Below are 12285 nucleotides of genomic sequence, written 5' to 3' on the forward strand. Positions count from 1 at the left end.
TTTTGAACAAGAAAGATCTGCACAGTTTTACCAAGACATTTATTTTCCGATTTGTTTATTCCGTTTGTTAGTATTGTAACTTAAATCATGAAAACTAATGAACTTCCAACAAAAATACCCTAAAACATTTGTGTACATCACAGTGTATTATCTAGTGGCTGCCGAGGTTTTCCTTCCCACCTCGTATTTTTTTCCCTCTAGTTTTCTCTGGTCCTGTGGAATTTTGTGTTTATATGCTAGAAGAGCATTTTAGGCACTCCTTAAGGTGCTGGTTAAGTACTGGGCACATTGGACCTCTGTGTGCTAAGCGTAACACCCCTCCTCCCCAAGCTGTCATAAAGAATGGGAAAGATTTTTGCTTCAGAAATTGCAATTTGTATGCTATGGTTTGCCCAGCTTTTCTTTATTCTGTATGGAGGCATCAAATTAAGGCTGGTAATAAGACTGTTTAGTAACTATCTTGTGTTAGAAGTACAAGATGTCCATTACAGATTCCCATATGGAAGGCTGTTGCTCTATAATAAATTATTATTTTTCTGCCTTGAGAATTTCTGTCACTGCTCAGCCTTGCAGTAGCTGTAAATCATAACAGCTGAGGTTGATCTTAAAATCTTAAAGCCTATGGGTAATTGTAGAATTGTAATGTGGCTCTCCTAAGTTCCTATTTTTTTTTTTTAATTGAAACCAAATTTTGATGTAATATGTAGCTACATTGTAGAAATGGTTAAATTTGTACCTACCCTACAGCCCAGCTATTTATATTGGTATAGGCTTAGTCATTAGCTGGTATGGACTAAACTAAGATGAAAAAAAGGGGCAATGTACCTGGGGTATTTAATGGATTTAGAACCTGGTGGTTTGGTGTTTGAGAAAAGTGGGCTTAGATTATCTGGTTATAAAGACAGAACTGGGGATCTTGCTGTTTTGGCAGTTAATGGTGCTTCACAGTCCTTGGGAAAAGAAGTGTGTGTTAGCAAAGTGTGGATGCTTCTGGGTTCAAATCAAACTGTAGAGACAAGCCTTTGTAGAAAGTGTTATTTCCAGATCTCTCTTTTTCTAAGCTTGATGTTTTTAAATAGAAACTGTGCTTCCGGTCACAGGTAATAGAGATACTATTTGTAGTGTAATTAAGAAGAGTTCTTGAATCATAGTTCTTAAACTTGTGCAAATACAGGAACACATATTTGTTGCATTGTATACATTCATATATATATTCATCACTGTTTCTGTGAGATCATATGATGTTTCAAAGTGCCAGCACTGTATTGTGTGATGCTGTATGCTCAGTTGCCTTTTCTTAGTATCTTTGATGGGATTCTGAATAATCCGCATATCCCTGTCTTTAATACTGTATTTTGAATTCTTGTAGGCGCTGTTGTTGTTCTAGCATTTTTTAGTAGCTGGGTATCTGTGGCTGATGTATTAAATGCTTGAAAAACATGGAAATTGTCCTTTTGAAAACTTATACGAAGTGCTAACAAAAAAATAAATTGTACTTTTTTAGGTAAATGAAAAGGGACAAGTTATTCAGTATGACAGATTTTACATTCATGAGATACAAGATTTGATAGATATCAGAAATGACTATGTCAACTGGGTCCAGCAGCAGGTATTTGGAATGGTAAGTTGTGTTGGGTTTTATTTGGGTTTTCTGGTGGGGTTTTTTCACCCCATACTTTGATTTGGTTTTGTCCCTTTAGAAGCCTGTAGATCCTCTAAATATGGGCACTTTCTTTTCCTAAAAATATCTTCACAGATCACTGATGCTGAACAGACTCCTGTTATGTCAGGTACTAGCTAAGGAAGAATTGTTAAATCGGTGTGCTTCTTGTAGGGTATCGCTCTTAGGACTGACACTGTTCAACATGTTAATTCGTCGATTAAAAAGTGATTTGGAACGCTGTCACTTGAAACTTGCCATGTCAAAAAAGTTAGGGAAGAGATGGCCTAAGTCAGATCTCCTGTGTAAATGGTTTCGATGGCTTTTTTCCTGCCTTCATGTCCGCTAGTTCCCCATATTCTTGCTTTTAAAATAAGAAGCCCTACTTGCCTATTGAACCAGTAATAATGAATCAAAACATTTTTTGCTGGTGTAATTTTTGTCATAACTTGAGGCAAAACTGTTTTCTTAGCTCCTTATTAAAATTTGTAGGGGGAAATACAGAAGAAAATAGAATCTCAGAAGTATTCAGAGTATTCTCAGAGAGAAACCTGGGAGGAAATACTTTTATTCTTTCAACAACAGAAAAATTAGTGGGGAAAAAAGTATTCTGGCCATCACTTTCTGCGGGCCATGGATGTCAATGTATTTAACTTCTGAGTTTTATACGCACGGTCAAATTTCAGATTTGTTATTTTGTCATTACTTTTATTCTTTTTCTGCATTCTGCCTGCTGGGTAGAAACGAACTTGGCTTTCAGCGCAGGATAAGGAGGGTAACATGGCACCACATGGGTAACTTAGTTTCGTAGCACAGTTGAGGCCGCTTATGGAAGTCTCCACTCAGTCCCTGCCATATGTATTGGTCTGTCTCAAATTCCAAGGGTCAATTGCTTTTTTCATGTCTTATCATAGACCCAAATGATTCTTGCGACTTTATGATAAAGCAGTGGAGTTCTTTAGTATTTTTAAATTTTTGCTCATAAAAAGGCTTTTGCATTTAATTTTAACATGCTACAGTCATTTGAGAATGAAAATACATAAGTAAAAGTAAAAGCAAATGTAATGTCTTATTTTATGGAAATAAACATTTAAAATATTGAATTTTTTGCATCCAAGAAAGCATAATACTTTAATGGACCTTTTTAAAGACTGGTATATAGGGTGTTGGAAGGCATGGCTGTGTTTGGTAGATTAGAATGTTTATGGCTGATATTTATTTCTCAGTAAACATCCTCTTGGGGGGGAAGGTGTAGATAAATATTTTTAGTTCTACATCAGAGATTAATAATTAATGCAGACACTAATGCTGCTTTTTCATCTTAATTATTGCTGCCTTTGTGCAAATGCTGTCATAGGATGTCAACCATGGATTAACTGAGGTAAGATTGGTTGCAGTCTAAGGAAATCAGAAATATGAATGTCAAAGATTGTCTGATGTGTTCTCTTGGGAGTAAAGCTTTAAGTTAATAGGGCTGTAATCTGAAAAGGCTTTCCTGGGGCAGAACCATGTAATTCTTTGTATTGCAAATTTAGAGCAGCATTGGAAAACAAGGACTACTTTAATCATATCTACTTACTGTACTAAAAGTTCTGAAATTAAAATGTACTAAGAGTGTGCTGTGTGTGGTTTGGGGGGGGGCGGGGCTTGCTGAAATACTAAACAATTGAAAATCTACTTAATTTTCCTAAAATGTTTTGGTGCTGCATTGACAATGAGTAAAGATGTCTTTCTCTTTTCAGTAAAATAGATGGGTACTATTGCAATGGCTTCTTTAACCATGATTATGGTTTTTAAATAAGCAGAGGTGTTCTTCTCATTCTAGTTAACAGATGTTCCTGTTACAATTTGCACATACCCATTTGTGTTTGATGCCCAGGCAAAGACAACTCTCCTACAAACAGATGCGGTCATACAGATGCAGGTAGGAGTCTTTTAGTTGGTTTTAATGTTATGAGTTGTTTGTTCGTTTGTTTGTTTGTTTTTTAGTTGGGAGTCTTGGGGGGTTGTTGTTGGTTTTAGTTTTTTGTAGGTTTTATGTTTGGGGTTTTTTTTGTGTGTGTTTTGTTGTTTTATTTTTTCTTCTCTCCCCTCTCTCTCTTCCCTCTCCCTCCCTTTTTTTTTTTAAACTCTGTGTATTGTCTTTTCCGTAAGAATGAGGGGTCTAGTTGTAATCTCAGAGGGTATCCATGATAGAAGCTGGTGGTTTTGGAATCTCATTGAAATTAGATTGGTAAATAAGTTCATGAATCTAAGAAACTTCTTCTCATTAATGAGAACATGAACAGCCCTAAATAACTGAGAGGATCTTCAGTGGTTTCATGATTCTGTAGGTAGAACTGAAACCAGTGTGATGTGGTGAGCTATACTTTTGTTCAGTGTTTGGATTTATTTTAATAAATATAATATTTAATAAATATAATCCATACCTATTCAGTTGCTGTAAGGGTCTAATCATATTCTTAAAAAAGTAAAGGACACTACAGCAAAAGTAACAGCAGTAAGAGCACCAGCCCTCCCCCATGTTTATAATGTTTAACATAATAAAAATTATTGTCCTGAGTATGAAACTAAACAGAAGAGGTAAGTCATGCTCAAGCAATGGGCTCATGTAGAAAAGTACTAGCTTGCTTTTGTTATCATAGTTCATAACAAACATTGTTTCTTATGCCTTTGAAAATGTAGATACACATCAATACCAGCATTTGGTGAATTCAGGAAAATGTTCACGTTGAATATTTCTATTAATGATAATAATAGTATTAAAACACACAAACTTTCAAGAGTTCTATGCCATATTCAGAACATTTGCAACAGTATTTTGGTTTTGAACAATTCTAATACAGAATTTATAATACAAGTTAAATAGATGAACACATTGCTTTTCATTCTTTGAATTAGTTTTTAATGGATGTTTTCATGCCAGATTTGGATTAAACATCTTACTCTTCTTTCGATGAAGTGCCATGTTTTCTTGCTTCCTTTCGTTATCCGAAGTATTTTGACCGGAATGTCAAAAAGTGTATTCTAAAACTTCCCTGAACGTTAGCATTGATGAAGCTAATGGGTAAAAGAAAATTATTGCCCAAGATAAAAAGAATATAAAGAAAATTTGGGAAAATTCAGTAGCTCTCATAATAGCTATTCTCATTCATATCTTCTGCATTTCTCAAGACAAGACATGGACCTTTAATGTTCACAGGAACCTTGTGGTACCTGCTGACGCTTTGTGTTGTTTTTTCCAGATGGCTGTTGATCAGGCTCACAGGCAGAATTTGTCTTCTCTCTTTCTGCCAGTATTTGAATCTGTCAACCCATGCCTGATATTAATGGTACGGAGAGACAATATTGTAGGAGATGCTGTGGAAGTTCTAAGGAAAACAAAGAATGTAGACTACAAGAAGCCACTCAAGGTATTGTCAGTACATATTGCTCAAAGTGTCTTTCACTGATGTGCAAGTAACTGAGAATAGTTCTGAACAAATCTTGTTTCACAATCCATTTTTAATTCTGTTCTAACCAAATGGTGTGTTTCAGGTTATTTTTGTAGGGGAAGAAGCTGTTGATGCTGGAGGTGTTCGCAAAGAATTTTTTTTGCTCATCATGAGGGAGTTGCTAGATCCCAAATATGGAATGTTCAGGTATTACGAAGGATCCAGGCTGATCTGGTTCTCTGATAAGGTAGGGTGCTATCTACAGTAACTAATTTTCTTTTAACTTACAGTATTTGTATTAATAATGTATGAACATAGTGCTTTGTAGTATTTCTATTTCAAGAGGAGAAGCTGAAAGAAGCATTCTCAAAAAATGTTTATTTTTGTCATCGTTAGATCAAAAGTTTCCCTTTCTCTAGTTCCCCATTCGTCACTTCTTAGCACTTGTCCCCAACCCAGACAAGTTTAGTGGGAAGAAGTGCCAGCCAGAGTAAACTTGATTCCAAGAGCAGAATCAGTAAATCGAGGTGGTAGAGAAAAATCCTTGAAGTGGCATGTTGGACGGGTCTTTCTGCGTTCAGTTACATTTATGGGTCTGTTCTGTAGGTAGTCATCTGGTCATACTTCCTCAGAAGTTTTGATCGTGGCCTTTTTAGTCCTCTTTCAGGATATATCCACCGACTAGGGTGGATATATCACAAATACCTGAACGTTAACATTTCTGCAGTTGTATTTTTGGCCTTGGCTATTAACTCCAAAGGAGTCAATAGTGAGCTCCTCCCTCCTTCTCCCAAAAATACTTTTTAAAAAATTGACCTGTATTTAAGCACTGAATAGGGCAATAGTAAGTTACTGACAAAAACAGAATCTTAATGCTGTACTTTCAGCAGCTATGCATCACTTATAACACAAAATGTGATGTATCTCAGGGTTTTTTTTAAGTAGAAAGAGTTCTGTTGGATTTCAATCTCTCAGCTGGTTAAAACTATCCTGTTTACCTCAATACTTACAGATACTTATATAATTAAAGAAAATAGAAATGAAATTCCCTCAGATTATACTGCACTGTACACTTTTTTCTGGACTCTCTAAGATTAAAACAACTTCTTTATTTTAAACCATCTTGTCTGTTTTCTGTTCTTAGACCTTTGAAGACAGTGACTTGTTTCATTTGATTGGTGTTGTCTGTGGGCTAGCAATCTATAATTTTACTATTGTAGACCTTCATTTCCCTTTGGCTTTGTACAAAAAGCTATTGAATAAGAAACCATCCCTGGATGACTTAAAAGAGTTGATGCCAGACGTTGGCAGGTAAGCAAGAAAGAAAAATGAGTGTTGCTAGGAATTAATTTTTAATTCAACATTTTCCTTTAAGGATTTTAGAAGAAAATAATATTAGAAATTCAAAACCTTTGAGTTTCAGCCATTAATTTTATAAGCCTAAGTATGAACATGATTTTAGTTCTGAACAGCTTATTTAGTCCATCAAGGAAATGTTTTTGCTTATTTTGGGAACAAATCCATGCTAAGTGTCTGCCATTGCATAGGGATTTGAACGCACTAACAGGTAGGTGGTTCAAACGAGCAGAAGTGGATGTTTGATTGTCTCAGTGTTGTAAATGCAAAGGTTTTTGTGAGTTCAAGGGAAAAATTAAACAAGTTAATGGAAGAGCCCATCAATGGTTAGTAAGTCCTCCCCACCTCTGTTTTGGGAATCCCTCAGCTGAAGATCAAGATATGAATCTTCTCTTTCCACACCTGGGGATAACCAAAAGGAAATAACGCTATGCGTAATAGCAAAACGATTATTTGAGATTTCCCAGTGCTGCACAAGGTACAAGTCAGTGAGCTAATACAGGAAATAACAGTAGAAAGATTGTTTTTTTTAAACTTATCAAAGTATAAAGAACACTTCAAGAAAATACATTCATCTTTCTTACTTTGTAACTTATTTTGCAGGGGAATGCAACAGTTACTGGACTATCCAGAGGATGACATAGAAGAAGCATTTTGTCTTAATTTTACTGTAAGTTATAACTGCCTCTGGAGTGTTTGTGCAAAAACATCAGCTGCTAATTCCCATGAATTTTAGTATCTGTGTCTACATTCATGTTGTTGTGAGTTAAGTGGTGGGAAGAACTCCACACAGGAAATAAGATCTATACTTTTGTTGTTTGTTTTAAATAGATCACTGTGGAAAATTTTGGTACAACAGAAATTAAAGAGCTTGTTCCTAATGGTGCTGGCATTCCTGTAGTCAAACAAAATAGGTGAGTTCTCTGGGTTACAGGGTAGTTCAGTGTTGCTGTCTGCCTTGGGAATGGAACTGGGCTGCTATAAATACCTTTTGCCAAACTGTTACGCTAACGTTGTAGCAAAACTACTTTGGCTGTTTTTCCAAGCTGTTCTCGTGTATTGTTAAAATAGTATTTAAGGATTTACCAGCTGTGGAGAGGATATCTAATTATACTCAGAATCTATAATACTTTTTTTTTTTTCCACTGTGAACTTAGAAGAATTTTGAAGCTCTTTAGGGCCCATTTTTTACTATCTGGTCTTCATTTTATAAGATTAAAAATGGTTGTGGTTCTGCAGAAAGTCATATATAATTGGGATTTAGTGAGATGAAAACTTCAACCTAGATGCTATTATGTGGCAACTATTCATATAAAATCTTAGAGAAGTCTTCCTTTTGTAGAGTGGATAAATTGATCTCATGTCACGTAGTGTTATTGTCAGAAAGGTGTGTGAGGCTGGATGATGTTTCCTTGGCCAAGGGCTCTGTTACTTCTGTTTAGAAAAGAAGCCTCTCCCACCCTTTGTTTCCTTTCTGCTCCTGGAGGACAGGCAGAATGGATCTGGTGGTGCTTTTGTCCCTTTTTGCAGGATAGTGCCATTTTCCTATCTCTCTCTGCCTATTCCTCTCAAGCATTCCTGTTGGAATAATTACAAAAACTGTATCACATCAAGGAATTTTAGTTCTTCCCTCCAGTGCTGCAGAAGAAGGTGTTTTCAACAAGACATGAGAAGTCCTTACAGCAAAGCACAGATATCAGGCCGTCCCTTTCACAGTGTCCCAGCTCCTTTGCACCTACATTTATACTGCATAAGACTCAAATGTCCATTTGAAGCTGATTTGCATTTTTAGTGCAAATATGGTAATCTTTTTCATTAAAAAAATGCAACAGTGAGTTTGACTAGTTGGTTTCAAGGCACTGCATGTAATTCAAGCCTGTGAGCTTCTCACCATTCAGTCCAGTTCAGGACAATGCATACAAATAAGAGAAATGTTCATAGTGGCTGAAGTAAGTCATACTAAATGTTACTGGTTTTCTGTTGCACATTACCAACTCTTGTCTTGGGGGTGTGGAGGGGAAAGACATTTATGTGCCATTTTCACTGACCTGAAGCAGAGAATATAATAATATATTAGGATCCTTTTTGCTTAACTTTTTATGCTGTGTTCTCCACACAAATGGCTACTGTTTGATTGATAGAAGAGTGACAATGTGCTGCTTTTTTTTTCTTTCCCCTCTCAACAGTGTTCTTTTTGTCTTCTTTGGACAGGCAGGATTTTGTGGATGCATATGTGGATTACATCTTCAACAAATCTGTGGCTTCCCTGTTCAGTGCATTTCATGCAGGCTTCCACAAAGTATGTGGAGGTAAAGTTCTTCAGCTCTTCCAGCCCAGTGAGTTGCAGGCAATGGTGATTGGGAACACAAATTATGATTGGAAAGAACTGGAGAAGGTAAGAATCATATTAGCTATTTGTTTCATGTATTTTTAATTTCATGATGCAAAAGCAAATACTTGAAGTGTCCTTTTGAGCTCTGTTTAAATTAGTGTGACTTCCAGCCTTCATTGCATTTGGTTGCATGAGCGAGGAGTATTTCTTTTAAATGTCAGTGAATGAAGACACTAAAGTATTATGTGACTTCCTGCTTAAAGTTTTCCCAAATAATTTGTGAAGGAAATCAAACGTAGAAGAAAAAGGAAGAAAAATCCACAAAACAAAAGGGAGCTGTATGCAATGGATTATGTTAGAAGGGGAAAAGTGAACAAAATGCACAGCTAATAAAAGTAAAAACTCTTGATTGCCAAAACTTGCTGTGAGACATGGTCACTACATTCTTTGGATTGAAAATGCTTTGGAGTCCGCGAATCTGTCCTTAAAGTCAGACTGGAGTGCTGAAAAAAACTGAGCAAGGAAAACAGCAATATATCACTACATTATCCTACTAGTTCTACATGTGAACAATAACCTTATTTCCTGCTCATTTTAGAATACGGAATACAAAGGAGAATACTGGGCAGACCATTCTACAATTAAAATGTTCTGGGAGGTTTTCCATGAGTTGTCTTTGGAGAAGAAAAAACAGTTTTTGCGTGAGTATTTGAAACTAGTTTGCAGAAATTGCTAGTTGGACAGGATCCCTATGATTTCAAGCTGTTGCTAGAAGAGGGCAGATGTAAGTATTTGTCTGTAGTGATGTGATTATTTGGAAGAAAAAAAGTCATAGTAGAAGAAATTGATTATGAAGTAGTCTGTGGTTTTGCTGGGGATGTCCTGAATAATTCTGAGCGATGGGCAGTTACAAGATCACAGTAGATAAGAGCAGCATTTAAAAACAATCAAATAAAACCAACCAACCAACAACAACAACCAAAAAAACCCAACCACACCACAAAAAAAAAAAACAACACCCCAGAACCAGCAACCTAAACCGGCAACCTAAACTGTACTAGTGTCATTTATCTGATGACTAGGATTGTTTGTTCTGTGTTTTGACAAGTTTCACATCCTACAGTTTTTTCATTGCACACAGATGGAATTTTAGAGTTATAACTGAGATACCTCAGGTTACTAATATGAGTAGAAATGTACAGGGAAAAAACAAAGTTATGGAAGCTTTCTGTCAATGAGCACTTGTTGAGAATACATCATAGATTAGTTTCCAATTCAGATAAATTTCTTACTGAACAAACCTGTGTATTCACAAGATGCTTGCAAATGCTCAGTAACAGTATAGACAATGGATTTTAAGTAAGAAATTCTGCATCAACAACTTCTTACTCTTTGGGGGCTTTTCTGTGGTTTTGTTTGTGTAGTGGGGAGTTGTTTGTTTGGTGTTTTTTTGACTGGTTTCCTATGCTAAAATGAAATCTTTGCCTTTATATATTACTTGTTATGTTACAGTTAGCAGTTTGTATGTCTAAGGTAGAGATTGGTTAAGTCATTATTCCCTGTTTTTCAGACTTCTTAAAACAGCTTCAGTGTGGACAGCTAAATACTGCTGGAGTAATTAAAAATGCAAATAACAATCAGAACTGCATATGTGACATATACAATGTTAGTCTCAAAATACTTTCAAGACTCTGTTTTTTTCTTGACAGTGTTTCTGACAGGCAGTGATCGCATTCCAATTCTTGGGATGAAGTGTCTTAAACTAGTGATCCAGCCAACAGGAGGCGGAGAAGATTATCTTCCGGTAGCCCACACTTGCTTCAACCTTCTTGATCTTCCAAAATACACAGATAAAGAAACTCTGAAATCTAAGTTGATCCAGGCTATAGATCACTACGAAGGTTTCAGTTTAGTATAACTTCAGAAATGAGAGCTCTGTGTAATGTGGGATCATTAAACTATCTTTCTGTGTCTTTCTTGTGGTGGTAAATTCAGTGGATTAAATGATGGAATTGATAATATAACTGATTATTTGCGAAAACGTTCAGTGGTACGGATATTCATGGGAGCCAAAAAACATTTACAAAAATGAGGAACTGTCTCAACACATCCCTTCTTGTACAGAACCATGTGGATTTTGCCACTTAGAATAAAAATGAGAGTATTGTGAATGGGAGTCAAGTTTCACTAACATGAATTACCATTTCACCTTATGCAAATGGTTTGGCGTGTGAGTGCATGAGAGACTTGCTTAAGTTTTTCAAATCACTTAGTAAGAGCATTTAACTTTTTCCCCCGATGAATTCACTTGGTAACTTTTCATTTTGTAAATAATAAATTTTTGTGATAAAACAAATATGTTCCAATAGCAGTATGGTTTCTATTGCTTGTAATTGAATATGAGCTTATTTTATGGCTTTTAACAAAAAAGTGACTACTCTGATTTCTGAAGATATATTTTTCTGGTTTGTTTTAAGAACCTTAATAAAAGTGATTGTTGAAGAGACATTCATCTTCACAATGTACAATCCATGAAGCAGTCACTTAGGGCTGGTACGAAACTGCATACAATGGCATTTTTAATATGTGAATGGACAAGCTGACTTAATACACTGTTTTATTTTTAAGGACTGATTCTGTAATGAAGTGGACACAATTATAAAAGAGGTTAATTTATCATTTGGAACCTCTGCAGCGATGTGTCAAGAGTACAGCTTCAAAGGAAAAGATGCACCAGACAGTTGTTGCTGTCAAGAGGTTAAACATTTATTTTTAAATGCTGAAAGCGTAGTTTATGGTTTCTAGTAGAATTTTCACTTTTTTCCAGTTAAATGCATTTGGAATAACTCTTTAACACACCCCCCTCCCCTTTTCTTAAGATTTTATTTTTAGTATAATTGCCCTGAGACAATTGTGCTTAGCCTGGACACTTTCGGATTTGACTTTCCTTCTCTGGTTAAATTCCAGATTTTGTGGTGTTAATGCATATGTGACTTGCAGCTGTGAAACAAATATTTATTTTTTTTAGATTTTTAAATGCAGTGAAAAAATTCAAGCTATAATAAAAGACTTGAATTAAAACCTTTTGTTGGTTGATGTGTATGGATGCTGGCATGATGCATATTTCTTAAATTGGAGGGCAACTTTTGCATGCATTAAATTGAGGGCACAGCTGGGATACCAAGATCTCACTTTAAAAGTAGGGAAATTCATTCATTGTAATAAATCGTATGACTTGCGGTTTCTGTGCTGGCAGTAGAAGTGAATATAATACAAAGCAGTCGGTACAGTTACAATCATTCTTTTTTCCTTAACACTTGTGTTTTTACAGCTTTCTCATGCAGTGTAACCTCTAGTAATTTCTTCGTATGCAGCCTATATTCTGTCTTTTACAACATTTGTTACCTGGCTGGGATACTTGCCCTCTTGTGAAAAACAAGAAACCAACAAATACTGAAGCAGCTTAATCTTACTACACGTGGAGGAAAGAAGAAGAGGAGAGG

The 12285-nt window shown here is 35.9% G+C and overlaps 1 protein-coding gene across 5 annotated transcripts in view; it reads left to right on the plus strand.

The window, feature by feature from the left end:
- HERC4 (HECT and RLD domain containing E3 ubiquitin protein ligase 4) overlaps positions 1-11863 on the plus strand; it is a 32059-nt gene extending 20196 nt beyond the window's left edge. For 4 of the 5 annotated variants that reach the window (XM_082054741.1, XM_082054743.1, XM_082054742.1 and 1 more), the window contains exons 16-26: positions 1505-1621; positions 3018-3041; positions 3486-3584; positions 4906-5073; positions 5198-5341; positions 6239-6405; positions 7054-7120; positions 7282-7364; positions 8662-8845; positions 9381-9483; positions 10492-11863. In XM_082054741.1, the coding sequence (XP_081910867.1) occupies positions 1505-1621; positions 3018-3041; positions 3486-3584; positions 4906-5073; positions 5198-5341; positions 6239-6405; positions 7054-7120; positions 7282-7364; positions 8662-8845; positions 9381-9483; positions 10492-10700 (1365 nt within the window). In that variant the 3' untranslated portion in view covers positions 10701-11863. The remainder of the gene's footprint in view (positions 1-1504; positions 1622-3017; positions 3042-3485; positions 3585-4905; positions 5074-5197; positions 5342-6238; positions 6406-7053; positions 7121-7281; positions 7365-8661; positions 8846-9380; positions 9484-10491) is intronic. The other variant, XM_082054745.1, reaches the window with a different exon arrangement.
- Positions 11864-12285: the final 422 nt, after the last annotated feature.

This window comes from Streptopelia decaocto (genome assembly GCF_964273445.1).
Source record: "Streptopelia decaocto genome assembly, chromosome: 5".
Classification (NCBI taxonomy): domain Eukaryota; kingdom Metazoa; phylum Chordata; class Aves; order Columbiformes; family Columbidae; genus Streptopelia; species Streptopelia decaocto.